Here is a 23,609-nt window from a genome sequence, read left to right as displayed (position 1 = left end):
ATGGGGATAGGCCCAGATGTTGTTCTGTAGTTTCAGAAACTAATGGATAGGTTTGTTCTGGCACTAGTAGAAATATTAAATTGGTCACTCTTCCATGGAGGTTCTTGCTTCAAGCCAAAAACTCATTCAATGTGTAAATATTACCTGCATGGTGTGGGAAGGTTATAGCTATCCTGCCATGACACAGAGCCCATGTATTTCAGAATTTCTTACTGTTTCTGAAATACTTCAGTACCCGTGACCTTGGGGTGACAATGTTTTGTCCATTTTGGGCAATACCTCTGCAATGCCTGCTCTGACTGTGCTGCACCGCTTGGCCTGTGTTGCTCTGTATCCACTGAGCTCAAGGTTTGAACTCAGTGTTGCTCTCAAAGGAAAACAAAAACCTCTCTCACCCTTATAGAGTGTGAAAAGATAAAGGTGAGCAAGAAGTTTTGGGAGAGATTGCATTAACTCCTCAGTTTATACGCTCTTCCTTATAAGAAAACAAGGTTTAAAGGACTTTAAAAGCTTGAAACTTAGTCTTCAATTTTGCAGTAGTAGATGTGGTCYCTTTAAAAGGCAGGATACAAGCTGAAAGGCAGGGTTTTAATGTATTACCCAAATTAAGAGAGCGTGAAAGCCAAGTCGTTTGTAAAATTGTAAGAGTTAATAGCCCAAAGCTTTGTCCTCTTTAAAAATGGCTGTAGTTTATTCAGAGAGCAGATTGAGTCTTACCATTCATCTAAGTAGTTACAGGAGCTTGAATCTAATTAACTTCAAAGCATTTAGAAGTAAATTCACATTCTTGAAACAGTGCAAGTTTTAAAGTGTTCTTGCTGCTCTGTTTTATCCCTCAGTCACAACATCTTGCTGCTCTCTAGCAAATCATACAGGTGGTTTTATCTGATGTAATTCTAACAACATCAGGATATTCTCCTTTTGCTCCAGCTTTTGCTGAGTAGTTTCAGTTTGGGTTTTTTTTTTTTCCTTTTTTCATTCAGATTTATTTTGAAAAGCAGCTTTCATTTTAACCTTTCACCTTGCAATATCTGGGGCCTAGTTTGGCACCATGAAAGAATTGTGCCTGGATTACTTARTATTAACATCCAGCCACAATCATCTCAAATAGTCTCAGCACTAAGATTCCGCAAGCTTTGTGTTTCCTCTTCCCCAGGCAAGGAGTAATAAAAATGATATCTTAAAAAAAAATACACCGTTATTATATTTTAATAATGTATATACCACTTATACACTCTAGCAGGCAAAGACTGACTTTTTTTGCATCACTAGCTGAAGACTACAGTATCTATGTATAAGATTTTTATAAAATGTATAAAGCGATCCTTGCCATCTCTAGGATTGATTATAATTTTAACGTGGTGAAGCAAGTAGTATCTCAGTTGACTTGAYTCCATCTTGTTTTCAAGCTTATCCTGTATGCAAATCAATACCACCTCATGGGACACTTTTTTCTCCTTCATGTGACACGAAAGAGGAAGCTGATCAAAAACTGCCCATTGGAGAAAAAGATCCCTGGGTTGTGTGTTCTTGCTTTGTAGGTATGAAGACGGAGGGGCCTGCGTTCTCTTCTTAGTGCCGGCAGAAGTGAGGAATAAAAGCCCTGAAGTAGGAAGTGAGGCTGAAAAGAAAGGCCCAGGCCTGTGTGGGGGACGTTGTGCTCCAAATCTGGTTGTGTATCCCAGTGGGGAGAGCGGCGCTTTTGGAGTCGGGGGAAGCCGGTAGCTGAAATGGAGGCCTCTGGTTGCCAGTGACTCTCCCCTGCCCTCAGGGAGGTGGGAGGCAGGACTCAGAAGACSGAGTGGAAGTTGCCACATAAATACCCATTGTAGTCCCATCCTGTTGTCTGAGTGCCCAGCTCTGGAGCTGTCCCACAGCAGTAGCATCAGGTCTTCCTAGTGCAGTTATTTTTCGGTGGAGYGATAGGTTGAAGCAGCCAGCTCTGCTGAATTGGAGGTCCTTCTGATTCCTTGTCTGATACTTCCTGGTGCTGTGAACCTGGGCCGTTCTGTATGTACCTTCCCCGTGTCTTATTTCCCCAGTCTTTCCGAAAGGAGGACCTTCCACCTCTTGTCTTTAAAAGAAAAAAATGGCCTTTTACAGACACAAAAATGTTCATGTGTGCTTTTTGTTTTGTTGTTCTGTTTTTCTCTTCCCTTGGTGGTGCAGGGCCAAGCATGTCTACCACAAAACGTTGCTGGAGGAGGTTCAGGAACTGGAGACGAAGACCAGGGCGCTGGGCAAAGCCATGCTTCGTGATAGCAACGGCAAGAGGTAGGACAGGCCTATACTACTGTTTCAAACAGATCCTTCTCGTCCTCTCCCCTCCCTATTTCTCCCGCATCCCTCCAGGGTGTCTCCAGGCAGGCAGCTCTCCAGTATTAGTCATTCACTGGTGCTTTTCCTTTCCACATCCTCACCCAAATCAACCCCTCCAGTTTCATTTCTCCGTCATTGTTGCTATGAGGCTCTATTAGAAACTGCAGCTTAATCTCCTGCTGGGTAACATGTAATACTGTTGCCTACAGTTTTAGAGAAGAGAGGGTATTTTCCTTGCCCTTGGGGAAAAAAAATCAATCAGACAACCATGTCAAAGGGAGGAAACTGTGACTCAGGATATGAAGAGAGTKAAACTGTTGTTAAAAAGAGAACTGCTTAATCCATTGGGCCCCAAAAAATTATTTGGTTAGTTTCACCTCATGAATATTTTTTTCTTTTTCATGCTTTTTGCTCTTTTCTGCTGTATTTTATAGGCTCCTTCATTCAGGAGTCTCAGTTTCTCGTCATGCCTCTCCCAGGTATCCACACCATATGGATTTGAACATATTGCTAGGACTGAATCCTTCATTGTGAGGAGAGTGTGTGTCATGTGGCAACTTTTGTCTCCTGGGAAAGAAGCTAAAGAAAATCATAGGGAGGATTTTGCATCCAAGAGTTTCATTTGCCACCTCAGAATGTGGTTCTGCAGCAGCTAGTCAGAAAAGCTTCCCAAATTCAGAAAGGGTTCGGGACTAACTCTTCTGTTCCTGAAACATTAAGGCACCAGCATGACTTGCTAGGAGACTGTATGATTATTAAACTGGATTTTAGCAAACCTTATAAAGTAGCAAACTGAGTGGAATGGGGCTTTTTAAAGATTTTGTTCTTGAGGGGCAGGGTCATCCTTTGAGCCTTTGATGTCTATTCTGAGGTAAACTAATTGCCATATTGTAGCTGCTGCTAAGGCAAGCTGGGAAGTACTTTTTTTTCAACTGAACTTGTGAGTTAATAAGCACTATTTTTTAGGGAATTTTTTCAGGGAGTGAGCTTACCAAGCCTGTAATAAATTGTAATTAAAAAAAAAAACGATTCTCTGTCAACTTTAATGYGCTTGTAAGACATCCTTAGTGACCAGAGTCTGCCTGTCAGAGGCCAAGGCAAAGTAAACAGTGTTACTGATGGAAATCACTTCAAAACACTTGTTTTATTCTTTTCATTTTATGAGTCATCTCTTGCCATTATGTTTGACTCTTATAAAATAAAATTTATAAATGGTGCTCCTAGAATCTGTGCTTAGAATCATGCAAAATGAAAAAGCAAGTTTTGTAGCACAATTTAACAAAGCCTGTGCTCTGTGCCACAGCCAAAAATCAGCAAATCAAAGTGCATAAAATCAGGCATTTAATTAGAAATGGGCCTTGCTTTCGAGAGTCTGAGTAGTCACCTTGAAGCTGGTCAAAAGCAAAGTGCCAGGAGTCAGGCCAGCCTGGCTGGTGATGRATAGAGAGATTAGATATCCCCAAAGTAGCATCCAGTGCCCCTGGGAACGGGCTGCTCCAGACCCAGAGGTCCATCCGTGTGAGCCCCCATTCCTGGAGCTGGGGCTGCACTTCCATCCGTGCACAGGACCTAGAGGTGCGTTTGTGTCAGTTCATAATATTTGGTCTTTGTGCCCCTGTTAGCTACCCGTTGTTAACAGAAGGAAGAAGGTCTGTGCTTTTGCCTGCCGAATCCCTGGGCTGCAAGCCAAGCAGTGGCAGTGACGGAGAGGCAGCATTTACCGTGCTCACGTGTGTGCACACGCATGTGCGCCGCCCACAGCTGCATGGGCTCCCTCCTTATTTACACACCATCCCAAACATTAGCTAAATGTAGCGGCCAGTGTGTTGTAACTCAGTCAGAGGCTACGTGTTTTCACAGCCCTTTCTTTTACGGCATCCTCCCTGCCAGCCCTTTCATGTGCCTTGCCGCTGCTCCGGGCAGCTTCGCTTCGTTCCCGCAACGCTCGCCTGGAGATGATGTGAGGCCTGGGACCTGGCCCTGCTGCCCGGCCTCCCTCCGCCCGCTCTCCCCGCCGTTGTTTGTTCTCCCTCCTAATTGCTCCCACATTTTCTGGGTGGTCCATCTGTGAACTAGATAATGGGGCCTCTGCCTGCTAGGAGCCTCCGTGCTGCTGAGGCGGCCTCTGCGCCATGGCCCTCGGCCTTTTATCTCCTCTGTGTCTCCTGGCTCCTTCACACCTGCTTGAAACCYCGCGCTCGTCCCAAGGGGAGGCTGGGGCTGGGAAAGGGGCATCCCGGGCATTTGGTGCCCTCCCAGCCTCTCCAATTCCCCCTTGTTTTTTTCCCACACTTCTCCAAGCTGCTGGAAGTGGGGAGTGCYGGGTAGTGTGTGCCCACCGCAGCCTCCCCATTTTCCATGGGAAGCAGGGATCTCTGTGAAAGCTGCCCAGGTACATCCATGCCCTCCTGCAGACACATCCCTAGATGCCAGTGCGCCCGGGCAGCCCCGAAGATAGACTGGATAAACTGCCTGTCCTCAGGGCCTCCTGGCTCACGTGGAGGCTGCTATTCTTGTTCAGTGTTGGCTCTTTTTCACAAACAACAAAAAGAAATCACACCCAATTACAGATAAGAGAGAGATTTAAGGAGCTAATTGCTTTTAGCSTTGCTTAGGCCTGAGAGGGAAAAATGAGGTGCGAGATGTGGATGTTAAGGATTATTCTGCTAAACAAAAAGCAGTTCACAAGCCCTGGAGAGCAGGGAGAGCCTCTAGCCTTGCACAACAGGGTGCCCACAGGCTGCTGCCCCTCARCCCCTTTCCCTGCAGTGTGGGCAGGATGGCACCTGGGTCCTCTCTGCAGGGTCAGGAGGAGCACGGGGAGAACTGGGTATTGCCCTTGATACCAAAGTGTGCACATGTCCTTAGCACCTGGTCTTGCTAGAWACACTTTTTTTTTGGCTAATGAAAAAAGTCTTTACTAGTGCTAATTGTGTCCTGTTTAACCTCTTTGACCTGTTTCTAAAGCAGAATTTACTTCTATTAATCATAAAAAAAAAAAAAAGAAAAAAAAAACAGATGCTACTTTCTACTCCTAAGAACRTTAAGAGAGCAAACAGCAAGGAGGCGAGTGGCGAGTCAGGCACTGTCTGGTCTGCACAGGGAAGAGAGGCAGTGAAATCAACCCTGAGCGCTACAGCTGGCTCCCAAAAATCTCTGCAGGGAGCCCTAGAGTGGTGCTTGAAGGTGTCAGCAATTGAGTGTCTTGTTTGGAGCCTTAGAGAGTTGTAATCTCATATTTTTATGTCATCTCACCGAATCACAGGATGGTTGAGGTTGAAAGGGACCTCTAGAGACCATCCAGTCCAACCCCTGCTCCAGCAGGGACACCCAGAGCACGGGGCACAGGGTGGCAGCCAGGCGGGTTTGGAAGATCTCCAGRGAAGGAGACTCCACAGCCTCCCTGGGCAGCCTCTTCCAGGGCTCTGGCACCTTTACAGGAAAGAAGTTCTTCCTCATGTGCAGATGGAACTGCGTGTTCTAACAACTTGTACCCATTGCCCCTTGTCCTGTCACTGGCCACCACTGAGAAGAACTTGGCCCCTTCCTCCCTACATCTCAATGGCTAAAAACTTGTTTTTGTTTTTCCTGGAAGCCAAAGTCCTCAAACGAGGTGATTCCAGCATGGAGAACGTTAGCAGGGCGGTGAGGACGGASCCCGGGCGACACCAGCAAGAGCCTGAGGGCCAAGTGAGGGGCAGGCAGGGGCTGTGGGCACCAGTGTCGCAGCCGTGGGCACCGGCCCTTGCCCACCGTGGCTGGCAGCCTCTCACCCAGCTCTCTGGCGCTCTCCCCTAACCAAGGGCAGGATTTTGCACTAAATTACATGGATTTGCAGAGGTGAGAGGGGCAGCGCCTGCGCCAAAGCAAACAGGGACGTGGGGAGGCACCTGCCCGGCAGAGGTAATCGTGTTAACACACAGGATTTACACAAGGGAAACAGCTTTTCTACAGGTTTGTGTTCAAACTTGGCATTGAGTTTCAACRGCCGAGAGATTTTTGTGACTTCAAAAGTCAGCTTTTAACCAAATCTTGGTTCCTGAAGGGCCAGGTCTCCAAGTCTGCACTCAGTTTYACTCCACCTAGGCTGTCCTGGAAGCCAGCAGGGGTTCAGCTGGAGCAAAGCCTCCTCAGGGCCYAGAGCAAACTTTGCTTTGGAGACCCAAGTGCCTTCAAGGCCCAGCTCAGAGGCAGCCAGCTAAGCCGGGCAGCCCGCTCGCCCCGTGACAATAGATTTCCTGCTGCAGAGGGCTTTGCTGTGGCGGGATTGCCAGAGAGCCCCCTCGGAGAGCAGCTCTGTGCTTGGGTCTGTGCTTTGTCCTGCAAAGGCTGGGCAGAMGGCTCGCTTCTGCGGAGCAGCGGGGCTCTCACTGCTTGCTTCTTTACAAGGAGCTGCAGGGCCTGTCCGGGCTGCGGCTGCAAAGGCTCCACATCCAGGGAGCAGCGGGAAGAGTTTCGTCAAATCACTCAGAAATTTAGGAGTCTGTGTCTTTATTAAAAAGAAGAAAAAGGCCAAGTGAGATGACCACAGGACTGCTTTTTGCCTCGCTGTGAGCTGCCAAGGGAGCAGTGCACTCTACATTTGCACGAGGTATTTTCAGTTCACCTTTTCACAGCTCTTGGGCACACTGAGAGCCCCAGCCACCTCCTTTCATGTCCAGCTTGTGAAAACATGGGCTGCTTTTCAGCATACTCAGGGCAGCAGTTGCCCCGGCCCCTGAGTGCCTTCCTGCAGCCAGGAGCTGCGTCAGGCCGAGGGGCACCTTCGTTTAGGTGCRTTTCCCCTGTGCAGCTCGCCCCGCTGCCCACGCAGAGCGTGCAGGACTAGATTTAACCCGCAGAACAAGGTGGCTTCTTTACCTCCATCTCAGCTTTCCTTGGCGGGGTGGATGCGGGCGCCCAGCCCCTTGGTGTAGTTGCGGGTGGCAGGGACGTGGGTGCTCCTGGGGACTTGTCCCCCAGGAGCAGAAGCAGGATGCTGACCCTGGCTGCGGCTGAGCCCCGTGGCCGAGCGCTGCAGCCTCTTCCACCTCCCATTTCTGCAAGGGCAGCAATGGTGAAACAGGCTCAATTTTCCTCTTCCCAAGCGCACTGAATGGACTGCGGGCCTGATCTCCTCGGCGCGGAGGAAGAGGCCGGCTTTTTTCATTAGCGTCAAGAGGGAACCAGGTTTGGGCTCATTAAGTTTCAAAGCACTTTGTCTCTTTATTGATGCATTTCAAATTACATCCCCTTGAATAGCAGACCCCGCCAGCGAAGGCCCCTTCGCATCAGCAGGTTCAATGAGTCCTGTTTGAAACTAGCTCAGTTTTGCATTTCCAGCTGCTTAAACTGCCCTGGTGACTTGGAGCCCAAGAGGAGTTTYGAGGCTGTGTCGACTTCAATGGTTTTTACTCGGGTCTGTGATCTGACTCTGGCCCTTCCATTGCAGCTGAGCATGAAAACAAAGCTGCGGAGGGGAAAGGTGTATTTTGGTTKTGAGGTTTCAAGGTCTTTTTATCAGATTTTCCAGATGTTCTTCACACCCTTTCTGGGGAGGAAAGGCAAGATTTCTCCACTGGCGTACACAACAAAGTGACTGGCATATTTACGGTTTTTCCTTGCAGCTTTTCTAGTAAAAAGATATTAGACTGCTTTTACTAGCAAAAGGCACATAAAGTGATATCAGTGCTTTTTCTTTTACGTTCGTTGCTTCCACATGGCAAATGTTCATCTACAGTAGGTGGAAAATGCTTCAATTTGTTTTATTCCACACTCGTCCCCTCCTGCCTCGCTCCTGTCCCTTGCTGGTAAGGCCTCGCCAAGTTGTTTCCTCCGTTGTGTGTGCCACTAATTTCCAGTAATTCCAGGGCCTCTGTGAGCTGCTAGCCCAGCAGAGGTGGAAAGGCTGCGGGGAGGAGCAGGGCAGAGCCAGGGCGATGAAGAGGAAGGTTGTGGCGCTCCGGGTGGTGCCGGGGAGAAGCGCCCGGCTGGAGGCGCCTGCCCCTTCCCCGGCGTCACTGGTGGTTTTGTGGCCTTTTGGTGCCCATCGCACCCCGAGACCCTTTAACGGGGAAGGTTGAAGCTGGTCACCCACRGGAGGATGCCGAGCTCCAATGTGCTGTGCACAGGGAACAAGCGGGAGGAACTCCCACCTCTCCGGCAACTGTCTCATAGGGAATATGAGCAAACAAGAAAAGAATGTGGTAACCGCAGCCACGTTGCTGCTTATCTGTGGAGGAGGTGACCAAGCACCCACTAGAGCAAGTGCAAAGTGAGGCACTTAGGGGAGAGCGGTAAACAGCGCTGATACCGAGGGGAAGGGGCTGAAATGCATCAAGGCGGCCCAGCCTGCTCTGCCTTGCGGAGGTTTAAGTCTAGGAATAACACCCGGAAAAACGAAAGCCTAGAATGGGTTGTCCAAGTGATGCTTTTAGGAGCCAGAGGAGGAGTCTGTTCGGCTTTCTTCCCTGAAGACATCACTGTTGAGAAAMGAGAGATGAAGCTTCCATGTTGGAAAAGCTTTGTCCTGCTTTTGGACATGCAGTTCTGGGACCCACTAGAAGARGACATTGTGGGTTCGGAGCGGGGAATTTGCTGTGTGCGCTGTGGGGTTGTTGCGTCCGCTGCAGTTGTTGTGCATGGCACTGCGGTTGTTGTATGCACTGCGGTTGTTGCACATAGTGCTGCGGTTGTTGCGCATGGTGCTGTGGTTGTTGTACGCGCTGTGGTTGTTGTACGCGCTGCGGTTGTTGTACGCGCTGCGGTTGTTGTACACGCTGCGGTTGTTGTACGCGTTGTGGTTGTTGTACGCGTTGTGGTGGTTGTACGCGTTGTGGTTGTTGTATGCGCTGCGGTTGTTGTACGCGCTGCGGTTGTTGTACACACTGCGGTTGTTGTACGCGCTGCGGTTGTTGTACGCGTTGTGGTTGTTGTACGCGCTGTGGTTGTTGTACACGCTGTGGTTGTTGTACGCACTGCGGCTGTTGTACGCGTTGTGGTTGTTGTACGCACTGCGGTTGTTGTACGTGCTGCGGTTGTTGTATGCGTTGTGGTTGTTGTACGCACTGTGGTTGTTGTACGCGCTGTGGTTGTTGTACGCGCTGCGGTTGTTGTACGCGCTGCGGTTGTTGTACGCGCTGCGGCTGTTGCGCATGGGGCCGGCTGAAGGCCGGCGCGGCCGCGGCGCCTGGCTAACGTTGCTCGGTGCCTCGGGCGCACGGTGGCCTGGCTGGGCAGGCCGGCCGGGCCCCGCCGGCGCGGGAGCTGCTGCCGCTGCCAGGGCTCTCCCCARCGGGGCCTGGGCTCCCGCCTTCAGACGTGGGGAGCAGGAAGGCCACGTGTGGTGGGGAAGGGAACTCGGTGCTTTGGTGAGCCAGAGTCTAAAGCTCTAACAACAGGACGTCTCTGTAGCAATGGGCAGTGAGTCTCCAGGACCCATAGATGTCTATAGGTCCCCAGACCTACAGGCAGGGACACTGTTGGCCTAAGTGTCTTCCCAACTGTCTCCCTCCAAGCCATGGTCCTGTGCTCCCACCTTTGCCCATCTCCTCAGTTGGCTCAGATGAACTGTTCACGGATCCTCGTGGGCTCAGGGATCTGGAGTGCCTTGGTGACCATCATCAGGCTCTCGCATCCATGCACTTCCCTTGCACACACCCACAAATGGTCGTAGCAGCATGGCAGGAACTGCTGAAAACCTCTGCCACCACAGAAACGTYGGTGGTGCTGCCGTGGATGTTGTATGTCATACAAAATACATCCATGTCTTGGCCTGTGCATGGCAGGCAGGACAGAGGTCTTCTGGAGCTGCAGCGAGCAGAGCTGGGTCCCACGTGTTGTGGGCCCAGTGAGCTCACCACCACAGGGCTGCCACAAGTAAGTTTGCAGGGCCCCACACTCAAACTTATTTCACAGAATAACAGAATCACAGACTGGTTGAGGTTGGAAGGGACCTCGAGAGATCATCCAGTSCAACCCCCTGCTCCAGCAGGGACACCCAGAGCACGGGGCACAGGGTGGCAGCCAGGCAGGTTTGGAAGATCTCCAAAGAAGGAGACTCCACAGCCTCCCTGGGCAGCCTGTTCCAGGGCTCTGTCCCCGTCATAGGCAAGAAGTTCTTCCTCATATGGAGATTGAACTGCCTGTGTTTCAACTTGTACCCGTTGCCCCTTGTCCTTTCACTGGCCACCACTGAGACAAGTTCGGCCCCTTCCTCCCTACATTCACTGTTCAGGTATTTTGTACATGTTGATCAGCTCCCCTCTCAGCCTTCTGTTCTCCAGGCTAAACAGGCCCAGCTCACTGAGTCTGTCCTCGTACGAGAGATGCTCCAGTCCCTTMGTCATCTTTGTTGCCCTTGAAAATAGGAAAAGTTACTTAAATAGTTGCTTTCTGTCTAGGATAAGCCTGTTTTTCCTCTATAGCAGTGACACCCAGGGAAGCAGCTGAAGGACAGTAACGATGCCTGGTGATGTTACACCATGGCAGGGCAGAACACCCCAGCTCTCCTCAGAAATTCCCTGTTATTGCGCCCGTAGGAAGGGTTTGGTGCTCCCTTGAGCATGGCTTTCCTGGTGCAGGAGTGGTCTGTGCTGGGTGACTTCTTGTGCCACAGAGCTTGGCCTGCTCCCAGCTTCACATACCTCCATCTGGGCTTGGTGGCCCCTCAGTCTGGGCTTTGTTGATGGCTTGCTGAGAGTCCACAGGAAAATGCAGAAGGGGCTTGAATTTGGATGTCCCTTTATTTTTTGGCTGAGTCCCAAGTGATTAAGGAGCACGTGCTTAGGTGCCGAATCCACAAAGAAAATGCTCATTTTAGGCTCACAGTTTAGATGCTCCAGACGCTTCCTTGCGAAAGGCTTTCCTTTGATTACACTGCAGCTTCATTATCAGTAATGTCTGTTTGCCTTTTAAATTAAAAAGACCTCCTACCCAGATTGACTTCATAGTAAAACATTCCTGTAACCCGATGCTAGATAACCAGAAATAACATCTCCCCTTTATGGACAGAAGCAGGGAAACCAGCAGACGCCTGTACGCCTGGAGCTGCTGCGTTGAGGGCTCCGTGGTGGGTTCTTTGATACTGTGATGCCTCCAGCTCTGAAGGACGAGGGGTGTTTGCTCACATGGCCTCTAAGAGTGAAACTGGTGCATGGAGCAGCCTCCCCAAGAAGCCCTGGGTGCTTCAGCACATGTCATTCTGCTGAACTCATCACACTTGTGTGTTGTGCACCTGAGATTATTGGGGGCGTGTTGAGTTTTGAGCTCCTGGTCTGCAAGAATGTCATTTTTTTTTCTGTGCTCCTCATGCCATATTTACCCCAGTTGTCACCTCTTAGCCCACTGCATCACCCCGTGAATTCAGGTAACGTGGTTGAGTCTGAACTAGAAGAAAACCAGTCAAAGCAAAGGCTGTGTTGAGGCAGCTGGATGAAGCACATGAGGGAGATGGATGGATCTCTGGGCCATGGAAAAGTGTGATAAGAGAGACTGAATGAGAGAAAACTGAGAAATCCTGAATGAATCCTCAGAAATACTTGGTATGTTCTTGCGGCCAGGGAGGCACCTCCAAGTCCTCTCTGCCAGGTTGCACCTACATAAAATCTATGATGCCAGAACCTTTGATTAACCTGTAGAGGAAACCTAAGGGAGTTTGGAAACCAAGAGGTGGAAATTAAAATCAACCACCCGCCTGTAAACTGCTTGGTCGTTGTGGCTGATCCAAGCTGGGAAAACCTCTATCTGCCTCAGACCTGTTTTGTCTTGGTGTTTTATGTTGGGGCACCTTCCTGAGCACAAGTGTCGCCAAAGGAACAGTGAGCTTCTGTGCAAGTTACTGTTTGGAAAGTAGGGAAGAAAACCGTTGCTGGGTTTTAATTCTAAATTAAAGGAGAAGAAAGGAGTATCCTCCCACAACCTGTAATCTACAGTCAAAGATTCCTCCTTTTTTGACTTCTGTTCAGCCACAGCAGATGTTTTGGGACAAGTGCTTCTGTTCCTCCAAATTCCCTGGCTTTTTCCTGATGCAACAACATCAGTGAGGTCTGCAGACAAGAAAGCAGCCAAATGCCACCAGACAGGGCATGCCAGACAGCAAGGTGACAGTGGAAAGAGAGGTGCTAAGTAAGGGTTTATCTGCTGGGAATTGTGTAGGGATTGAAGGGGCAGGGAGCACGGGGGAGACAGACACCTATGGAGTTAAGAGTCAGACTTTCAGCCTGAGCTTTAGAGTTTTCTGTTTTAAGCTGTATCTGCACAATGATTTGGCTGTTGCTAGTGCTGCAGCAGGGCCATGGAAGTGAAGTAATGGTGACACTGCACACACATGGGAGTGAAGAAATGGTGATACGGCACCTGCAGGCAGCGGGCAAGGGAATTCATAGTTACCACATGACAGGAAAAGCAGCTGTACGTTGTCCYTGTTGGAGCAGGGRCTTGCACTGGATGGTTCTGGAGGTCCCTTCCAACCTCAGCCATTCCCGTGATTCTGTGATCCCAGCTGGGATGCGCTGCTGGCTTTTACTCCTGTGGGTTTTACTAGCTGCAGTCACCAATAGTGAAATTCCTCGCTYAGGAAAGCAGGAAGGCAGGAGACAAAACCAGATCCTTTCCTGCATGCATCCAGTGACTGAGGTTTGAATAGGCCACAAGGGCAGCAGGCCAAACAGAGCAGCAGCCGAGCAGCTCTGCCCATTACATGGTCCATGTTCTGTATCTCACTAACGAACCAGAGCCACACACCAACCCAGTCCACGACAGCTCACTCCTCTGCACAAGGGAGACCTGGAATTTTTTGTTTTCRGCTGATCCATGCATCCATTTTCTCTGGGAAGACCCTATTTTAAGCAGGGCACCTGCATCCACTTTAACCTCCCCTCTTTTGTGAGCTCTGCTTTTGCCACCGGCCAATTAGTGAGCTCAGGGGGACACTCCGGGTCAAGCCATACCAGGGACCGCAAATCCTCATTAACGCTAATTAGTGCTCAGTAGGTTAATTGGTGGTGAAGCTCATCTTTTTTTAATTACTTGAGCAAAGGAGCCAGTGGGACCTTGTGGTCAGCTTTGAATTATTCTGTTTGTTTTGATGCTCCTCATTTGAATGTGTAAAGCCAGATGTTTGTTGCCTGGATTTAAGGGCTGTTTGCTTTTGTGAGGGGTGAGAAGGGAATACAAAAAAAAAAAATTAAGTAAAATTAGGATCTCTGTTAATACCTTACAGTATTCACTTACAAAATGGAAGACCCGTTTTATTCATGGAATAGAAAATATCATTAGGAAGTACTAAGTTGCCTTTAGTTTACACTCCAGACAGGCTGGAACCATCTTGACCCTCCCGGGAAGCTGTTACAGAGGTATTCCTTACACACACTTCTCTCCTTTATTGATAGCAGCTTAGTCTGGTATTAGAGGTCTTGGGTAATTACTTTTTTTAATCACTTTTTCCTAATAACGGCGTTTTTGCCCCCCTTCAATATTTTTTTCGGAGCTGTTTGTTTGGTTTGCCTCAAATACTTTTGTCAGTCCCTTGTCCAAGCTTCACATAATCACAGCTAGGAGATGAGTTTCCCTCACCCCCTTCCAAAATCACTAACCAACAACTGCAGCATATTTCACTGCCGCTTTCTGGGTCGCTGGCTCCTGGAAGGGTATCTGGTTTTGTCATTTCCTCGCTTTCACATCGTCCTTTAGGGCCTGAGCATAAGCATGAACACATCAGGTATTCAGAGCCTGTATCCAGTCTCATTATTATTATTATTATTATTATTATTATTATATCTTTTTGCCCTGCTGCATTTTAACATGCCCACCTGTAGACCCAGCCTTAGCAGACTCCGTGGGATGACTCCGAGCGCCTGGCACTGGTGACTGGAAAGCCCTGTTACCAGTAGCACCCGTGGCTGATGCTCAGGCTTGATTTCTGCACAGCATTTTTGGGGGGCAAGGCCTGGCCTTGTTTGCTGCAGCCTGAGAACATCRTTGGTTCTGCACCGTGGCGTGAGGGAGGCTGCTGAGATGTCTGTAGTTTGTGCCCTTATCTGTTGGACGCAGCAGAAAACCCATCCTGCGAGCAGGGAATCTGTTGATAGCAGTGCCAATACCAAGGTCCCCTTAAGAAATCCACTTAACTTGACCTTTCCTTCTTCCAAGGCTTGTATTGGGAGATTATTTTCTGTTACGAATCCTACCCATTTCAGAAGAGCCATGTTGCATTTACCTCTGTCTGTTAAGGGTTTGTTTTATACCACTCGACTGGCCTTGTTTAATCGTTGCTTATACTTAAACTGTAAATGCTTTAATTCCACCAAGAGCTTTTGTTTCTCTGTGCAGATGAGACCCAGTATAATTTCCCAAATGGGAAACTCYGGTGTGACTTCAGTTATGGAATTGTTATTTGTAATTAGCAGTATCAAAGGTGGGGTAGCGTTGGCTTCCTCAGGGCAGCCCCGTGCCACTCGTGTCCACAAGCCCCTGGTAGCACATTTTGCCCCACGCCTCCCAAATAGGGGCTGAAGGAGCTAACCACGAGCSGCCTGCAGCAGATCCAGCTGGCATTTTATCCCGTGCTGGGCAGTAGACAGGCAGTTAAAGACTTTGTCCCCCGTGCTTTTCCCTGCCTTGGTTCACAGCATTCTCCCTAGCAGAATTACATGGAAAATGTTGCATATTTATCCCTTAGAACTAACTTTTCTGATCAGTAAAAGACTTTTTTTCCTCTAACAGTCAATCCGTACTGCCCTTTGATTCTTCTCCTCTTGAGACAGTCCTCACCCAATCTACCTGTTCTCCTTCACGTGCAGAGGATGGACAAACGTCTATAAGCCCCCAAGCTTTCCCTTTTCTTTCCTATCACAACAATAGTTTGCTTTTGGAATATTTTTCTCTTTTGTCTTCTTTCCTCCCCGGGATAATAGCAGTCTCAGACAGTGTTTGGCTACTCTTACCAGTCTTGCAGGTTCTCAGGAGCCCACTGCGATCAGCCCGAGGTTGCACGATGCCCTTTCAGTGGGTTGTGCCCGTGCTGGCACTGATAGATCCTAGAGCCCGTCGGCTCTGTCACCCTGTTCAGACCTGGGGGATCTCATGTCTCGGGCTGTGCTTGCCATCCCCTGTCCCTCCGAGTGTGCCCTTCCCATTCCTCCTCCTCCTCCTTGGCACTGTTGGGGGTTTCCTTGTGTGGGCACTCAGTTATCTTACAACCAGGCAGCCRGTCTTACCAGTTAGAGCTTCCAAGCTTCAGTGTCTCCCATGCTGAAACTATATTTTCAGTGGAAACTTCTAGTCTTTTTTATTTTCTTTGAATGCATGTGGCTCTGATCATTCAAAAGCTCTCAGAGATTCTCTGATGCCCCAAGTTTGTACCTGTAGTTTTATTTCCAAACCTGTTGTCAACTTGTGCTTTCATTGCTGAAATACCACTGATCTTAGGCGGGAGAAAGAACCTGGCATAGCAGTTACAGGTGTGAATCTGCCGGGCCAAGGAAAAGACAGGAAAAAACCAAAGTTTCTGGAAGTGCTGATGCTTATAAGGATTTAAATGAAGGGGGAACAGGCTGTACAGTTTCCTYGTTCAGGTGGCCAGACTGGAGACTGTAGGAGGATTCCTGCCTTTCTTTCCTGGGCATCTCATTAGGCACCACACAGAGGACTCTGAATGTGGCTGTTAACTTAATGGAATATTAAGTGAAATGTAAACCCACATAGATGCATTACGTACTATAGACATCTCAGAGYTCTCTAGTTACTTTCTTGTTTGAAGTTAGCAAACTGCTTCAGTGAAAGGGAGTTGCCAGGTTAAAGCTGCTGTAAGCTTGCTGGGATTTCCATTTCATGAACCAAATATATGGGAATTTCTCTGGAGATGGCAACATCCGCTGTAAATGTGATACAAATAAGATCAAGAAATGAGAAAGAGACATCTGTCCTATTCATGGGACATCCATCCTGGAAGGGATTCATGGTCTCCATCCCAGTATTAGGAACAACAGTGAGAACAAGAAAAGAAAGGAGAGGGAGAGAAAAAGGCTCAATTCCATAGGAACTTTCAATTAAAATAGAATATAACATGTATTTCATTATATCCTGATTGGGGCGTCTTTGTTAGACTTATATGCTTAGTTAAGTGCTCTGAAACCTGAGTTTTAGACATCATTTCCCTATTCTGGGCATAAAGTTCTCAAAATGTGGTGTTGTTTTTTTGTACCTCACCCCCCTTCATAAGTTTTGGGATGGGCAGTAGTTGTAATGATTTATCTAGGGGTGAGGAATCTAGTCAGCTTGCCTCTTTCAGCTCAATATTGTATTTTTTCACTTTACATTTGTGTTTTCACTTTCTGTAAAACTAATAATAGTTTTTCAGGCCTTTGAAATGAAGTAAAGAAACCAAATTGAGTTCCAGGTGAAAACTGGGTAGAATGTGGGTTTGTTTTCTTTTTCTTTTTTTCCAATATAGGTGGAAATGAGAGGATTCTGTAGAAGACAAAATCAGTGATGAGTGAGAGTTTCAGGTCACTTTGGAGGTGTGATAAAGCCTTTTACCATGTGTTAGGTAACAGTACATTCGTGCCTCTCTCTGAGGCAGCTTATGGCTGTCACGATTTGTGTGCATAGTAGCAAAAAAAGAAATTTCCTTTTTTATGCTCTGTGTCCCTTGAGGTGTCAGATTTGGTACAAATCGTATCAAAGGTCTATAGACATCACCATCTCAATAAAGGTGATAGCAGGGATAGATCAACCAAATCTGTACTTAAACAAAATGGCTTTTGTTTAAGCCATTTAGCTTTTGTTTAAGCCATTTAGCCAAAAAGGCTTTTTCTTTACTCTAGAATGCTCTTAATAGCATATGATTTAAAGACAGATGAGATATTTTTAAGCTACAGCAATTGTAAATGACTATAGCATTAAGCAGCAACATAGCCAAAGCTGCCAAGTACTTTAAATATAGTTGACTTTTATCTTGAAATTATCTGCCTCCTCACTAATATATATATATTTTTTTTCTCCCTCAGCGTGAACGAACGTGATCATTTGTTAAAAAGGCTTGGCAGGAAAACTCCTCCAAGCCTTTTTCGAGCTCATTCTGTCCAGCAAAGTGTATCACGTAAGTAATGGATTGTGGATGCATGCKTGTTTCACAGCAGCGAGTCCCAGATGAGTGAAGCAAAGGGTGATTATTTTTTAATTACATTGTAGGTAGAGATAATCTAGTGCGGAGGGTGAGCTGCCAACCAGGAGACATACATTTGGAAGTGGAATTAGTGTATTTGGCCCTAGGCAAGTGGAGCTCAAATGTGGAGAATTCCCTAGGATCCAATCAACAGGCCCAAATGCCAAAATCCCAATACACAAATTCTCTAAATGTAAAATCCTGGTAGTCTCAAGAATACTGTAAAAATCAAAAACTCTGCAGGATAAAATAAATGTTGTGATAGAGCCTTGCTTAAATAGAACTGGCTCCTTTTTGAAAAGTCTAAGTAGCTTTTGAGAGCACAGCAGTATTTCAGGGATGCCATTTGTGCTGTGCACGTTTCTGATGAAGCCATCATTGGTGTGCAGAACCAAACCATGGTGTGGAACTGCATTGCTCGAGGTCACCTCCTCCTTGTCCTGTGCTTGGAGAGGAGCTGCCACCTCACCCCTTGCAACGGGTGCTATTTAGAACAAGCTGCATCTGTTGCTGGTGCTGAGGTCCCCCATTTATCCGCTTCCACAGGGGAGCGTGTGACAGGCCTGTGTCTGCTGCACCCGTGTGTGTTGTCAGGGCTGACACAGCATTAAAATAATGTAGAGACTCTGCAGGCCAGATGCTTCCAAGGAGCGGGATGTGTTGGGGGAGTAGGGAGTCCAGTCACCCGTTCAGGTGATGAAGTGCAGTCTTTCTGGGAAAGACATTGGTCAAAATATACTCATCTTTCTTAAGAAAATAGCCCCCCATGTGCTGTGCAGGGCAGGGGGTGGGCACTCAGCATTTGGGGAGGGTGTCTTCATTGCAGTCAGAAATGACATCTTGGTCTGTCTAAGGTCCCCACGGAACTGATGGGAGTCGAACCTCACTTCCCACCTGCATCCTTTCCTTGAGCAGGCTCTTGTGGGGATGGGATGTGAGTGCCCACATGGGAGCACCAAGTCAGGGAGCCAGGGGTGCTGCCTGTAACGCTCTTCTGGACCCATAAAACTCACCCTCCAAGGAAACACTGGAGGAGATGATTGGCAGGACAAATCCATAACATACATAAATGTATTGCGGTCTAGGAGATCTGCTGTGGAGACTTAGCATAGTGCAGGAAGGAGATGTCCTGCTGCTGCTGACTGGTCAGACTTGTCTGGGCTTTCGGTTTGGTAGAACACATCATCATGTTGTTAATAAGTGCATGGTTATTAGGAAAGAAAATTGAGATATCAAATAAACCCTAATTTGGATAACAAGACCCTATAAATGCAAATGATTAAGTGCTAAATGAGTGAGCCTAGTCAGGACAGGTCACAATCAGTCATCTGTTTTTCCCATGAATGTAAATTTTCATTGTGGAGCTGCTAGGACTGAAATGGCTTTTTTTATGGCATATTCATGATTCTTTAAAACTTCTGTCATCTCTTGTCAAATGTTATTTTCAAAAGCTGCATAGCTGCTATATGTCCAAGGCCATGTGAAATCCTGGGAACACGTGCTGTTTTCACAACGCTAAATTGTACAACTGTTTACTAAATGCTGGAAATCTTCAAAGGAAAGAGTTGATGAATAGGGCAGTAGCCTTGACATGCTGGGCCAGTATCTTAAATCACACTACATACGTTCTGTTTGAAGTCCTGAACTATTCATGTGTTTTCACCAGGCTCCACGTTCCCAGCCTGTGAAGGCCACTTCCCCTAAAAACTGCTCGTGTGACTTCAGCTCCAAATCTGCCAGTTGCACATAAAGCAGGAGAAGGGTTTGTTTAGCTAAGGCTGACAAGGGCTTTGGCAGTTCAATTGCTCTGACCACAGCAAGAAAGGAGAATGTGCTTCAGTTTCCCTGCACAGGCTGTTGAGTAAAAAAGCATGGAAGGATGGCTCAATCACAGAGTCACAGACTGGGTGAGGCTGGAAGGRACCTCTRGAGATCACCYAGTCCAACCCCCTGCTCCAGCAGGGACACCCAGAGCACGGGGCACAGGGTGGCAGCCAGGCGGCTTTGGAAGATCTCCAGAGAAGGAGACTCCACAGCCNCACAGGGTGGCAGCCAGGCGGCTTTGGAAGATCTCCAGAGAAGGAGACTCCACAGCCTCCCTGGGCAGCCTCTTCCAGGGCTCTGGCACCCTCACAGGGAAGAAGTTCCTCCTCACATGGAGATGGAACTGCCTGGGTTTCAACTGATACCCATTGCCCCTTGTCCTGTCACTGGCAGCACTGAGAAGAGTTTGCCCCTTCCTCCCTACGTTCTCCCCTCAGGCACTTATACATATTGGTGAGATCCCCTCTCAGTCTCCAGGCTAAACAGGCAAATCTTGGCCGTCCTTTACTGCAAGATATAAACTGGGCCTGCTCCATGCCTTGCCTGTCTGTCCATCGACCAGCCGCTCTCCAGCAGCACTAGCACAGCATTTGCTCAGGGCAGATGCAGGGCTGGTGTGTGCACAGGATGCCCTGGCAGGTCTAACTGCAGCCAGGGCCGTGCTGGCCACACGTGGACACCAGCCAGGATCGACTGCTCCGGGTTGTTCACGCTGGCGGGGAACTGGCTCGTGCCCATCTGGAAGGGCCCTCTTACGTATGCGCTTAAGCGTGGTAGCCCTTTTTGGTTGTTTTTCTTGCTCTGGCTGTGTTTCTGGGTTGCCAAATTATGTAGAATTGCCAGAAACATAAAGAAAATTTATCTACAGACTGCACTAGCAAAGCTCATGCTGTTTATTCCCCTCAGTATAGCAATTAGGAAGATTTATTTAAAAAATAAGAGGAAAAAGAAAGCCTCTGTGGTGAGGTCCCAGTTAGATGAGATTGTCCTGAGGCTCTTGGTCCTGGGTTTTATACAGGTGACAAGCTCATGTGCTGCTGCCCTAGTGAAATGTTGTAGGCAGTAGCAGTGGCCTTCTCCTWCAGGGCTTGGTGCAGCTCGTGCTGGAGGTGCCTGTGTGGAATTGCAGATTCCCTGTTTCCATCTGCTTTCTAAAGCCCCTTAAGAACACCTGGAAAGCCACCAGGCTTCTCTTTCAGGTGTTTGCATCTCTTTGGATGTCCTGGGGCCTCCGTTCCAGGGAAGGAGCAACCTTAGTCTGGCTCCAAAATGCTCTGAGGTTCCAAGGATTTGTTGGCCTTGCGTTTTTTCCAAGCGAGCTCTCCAAGGCTTCATCCATTTCAGCGCCTCTGCTTGCTCCAGCCTGTGAAGGTGCCGCTGTCACAGCAGCTCAGTGCCAAGGCATAGGAGCCCTCCTTTGACCTAGGAGCATTTGCCTCTGAGAACCCCCTGTGCAGAGGAAAGCTGTTCTTGTCCCTCTCCTCCTGCACAACTGAGCCCAGAGCAGAAGGATGGGGACAGCCATGTCCCCTCCCGTACCGAGGYACCCTCCATCCTGGCCTTCCCTGGGGAGCCCTCCAGTGCCTTCCCTCTTGCAATGAAGAATGTCTCCTGTCACCGGCTACTTGTGACCCATCCCAGCATGGTCTTAAGCACAGAGCTGAGCTCCTGGAGTGTGGGAAGCGGCGCCTGCACGAGGATGATGGTACCCGGCCCACATTCCCGTGCTAGCGGAGAAACCCCCTTTCCTTTGGCAGCRTATGGGGTAAATCCGAACAGGAAGCTTTGCTTTGCACCTTGTTAGTCAATGGAGAAAGAGCACCTGCCCTCTGAGGCTCATTTCACAGCATGGGGGCTGGTGAATAATAAATAATAATAATGTGTTCGTGCTGAGGGCTCTAATCCCACCATTTATTCTCCACTAGCAGACACCTTCTTCCTCTCGCTTTTTTSTTGGCGTATTTTGATTTCAGAAACAACTGGGTAGCTATTTGAGATGCTATTTGAGATGCTTTCTAAACTCCATTTCCTCTCATAGKGGATGCATTTGAATTAATATATATTTGGTATTTTTAAAAGGCAGCTAGCTATTTGTTGATGGTCAAGGTGAGCTGCAATCATTCTTTTTTTCTTTTGAAAGGTAAATATTTTTGAACTGGTGCCGTGGCATTCGGCTCCATGTTTTAATTTCCAGGAAGACAGTTATGGGACCGTTTTCCAGGAATTTCTCTTGGGTCCTTCAGAAACCCAGAGGCATAGTTTATCAGCAGAGAAATGAATGATTTCTGTAAGTTATAGTCAAAATGTCCAAGACACAAGACAAGGCAGCTCTCACTTTCCCAGGACAAGCTGAAGAGAGGGGTCCCTGAGAAGTCATGCTGAGTTAGCGTTTACTCTTTAATTGGTAAATAAGAACTATGACATTTCATCAAGTCTCCTTACAAAGCTATGCGGAATCAAACATCTGGCCTGAGAGAGAATTTGGCTGGCCAAGCACTATTCCAACATTGGGTTTTATTTTGTCAGAGGTATTTTGATATCTAAGGAGCAAGCACTTCCTAAAAAAAAAAAAATACAGATGATAAAAAAACAGAGCTCCCCCAAATCCTCCCGAAATGTCACTCTAGTGGATTTGAATCTGGGCATTTCTTTTTGTCAGAAGACAAACGACATCATGGTGAAATGCATGTTAGGGCTTAAATCAAGGGGGGAACCAGTTCTGCTGCTAAAAAAGAGGTTTCCAGTGCTGTTTGGCCTCAGATAACCCAGGGGCTGCAGCAGCCTTGGCTGTCTGGGGCGAAGAGCGTGAGGAGCAGGAGGTCTCCGGAGCAACTCTGTGAGTAGCCAGTGCTGCCCAGTCCTTCCCGAGCGGGTTTCCCGGAGCAGCGGGAGCCCCCGGGCCCCTCTCCATCCAGGTCTCCCCGGCTGTTGGGATCTCACTGTGTCCTTTGCATGCACAGGACATGAATATCCAGAGCATTTCTCTAGCCCAGGGTCGGATTGGGCAGGATCCTCATCACAGTGAACAGAGAGGAGTTCTGTTAACTTAGAAGCCTAGTGGGAGGCTAGATGCTGATCTGCTAATAGAATATCAAAGCTTAAAAAGAAAAAAAAAAAAGCAAAAAACCAAGGTGCTTTTAAAATTCAATAGGTTGCCTGATAATATCTGCTACCGGTGAAACCTTAGATGTGAAGAGAATGCGAATGTCCCCCTGGCCAGCGAGCCCCACTGCCGGGAATTCCCGAGTCCCCCTTCCCTGGCAGCCGTGTGGATGCACTGTGGGCGCGGAGGCCGGTCCTGCGGGTCGTGCCCGGCAAGCGCCGGGGSGGCCGCGCACAAAGAGCACCTTGTTCCCCACCCGGCGCCGCTTCTGGGCTCCCGGCCCAAGCCGGGAACGCTCCCGCTTTTCCCTGAGTTCCCTGGTCGCTGGCAGGTGGAAACTTGTGCTGCTTTGGGATGGGGAGAGCGGGAAGGCGGCGCGCTGCAGTGCGGCGAGGCTCCGGCAGCAGCGTGAACAGCCTGACGCTCCATTGGAAAAAAAACTTGCTTAATATGAAATCACCTTCACGTAGTGAGATCAACGGGAAAAGTTAAATAAACATCCAAAGGTTGGGCTGAAGGGAGGGAACATGGAAGTGCTGGGGCCGTGGGCTTTCCCGTGGTGTGTGCCAGGCATCCTGGTGGCTGCTCTGTCAGGATGGACCGAGGACATGGAGGTCTAGGATGGGTCCTCCAAAGCAGCAGCAATTTGCAGCCCAGCCGGTTTTCCKCTGCTGGGATCACTGCCCTCTCCTGCCTCTCCAAGGGCAGTATCCTGGTCCTCAGGGTGCGGCAAGCCCTCTGAGGGTATTTGTTTAGCTGTGGATCTGCTCCTTGTTAACTTAAAGCCTGTTTTTGTAAATCAGATTTCCTTTGCAGTTATCCAGGCATATACTTTTTCCAAAAGCAAATTTGAATTTTGTGAATGTATTTTGGGAAACTTCAGCTTGAGGCAGCAAAAAACTTGTACGTCCGTAGTGGCACATGTATTAGCATGGAGTGGTCGGGGGGAATGAAAAGGGATGCCAGGATTAGTCGTGTAATCGCATGAGAGTTCCTGTGATGCTGCAAGGGCCCCGCTAGGGAAATGTGCCTGAGTTAGCTCGGGATCACGTCTTGCTGTGTAAATCTCTTCCATCTACTGGCAGAGGTTTCCTCCATGGAGTAGTGGAGATCTCATGGACCAAGTTGGTAGAGACCTCACCCCTTGGTCCCCAACTTAAGAGGGTGATCGTTCCTATATGCTCTTTTGTTGCAAAGTCCCTTCTGGGCCTTGCTACA

General features: G+C 48.5%; 1 protein-coding gene across 1 annotated transcript in view; it reads left to right on the top strand.

The window, feature by feature from the left end:
• The window catches only part of ATP8A2 (ATPase phospholipid transporting 8A2), a 273,938-nt gene that overhangs the window by 247,250 nt on the left and 3,079 nt on the right, over positions 1 to 23,609 (top strand). Inside the window, exons 34-35 of the mRNA XM_026049801.1 lie at positions 2,170 to 2,274; positions 17,307 to 17,398. Coding sequence (XP_025905586.1) covers positions 2,170 to 2,274; positions 17,307 to 17,398 — 197 coding nt within the window. The remainder of the gene's footprint in view (positions 1 to 2,169; positions 2,275 to 17,306; positions 17,399 to 23,609) is intronic.

The sequence above is a fragment of the Nothoprocta perdicaria genome, unplaced genomic scaffold (assembly GCF_003342845.1).
Source record: "Nothoprocta perdicaria isolate Ctin4 unplaced genomic scaffold, notPer1 scaffold_62, whole genome shotgun sequence".
NCBI lineage: Eukaryota > Metazoa > Chordata > Aves > Tinamiformes > Tinamidae > Nothoprocta > Nothoprocta perdicaria.
This window is presented reverse-complemented; position numbering and strand designations above follow the sequence as displayed.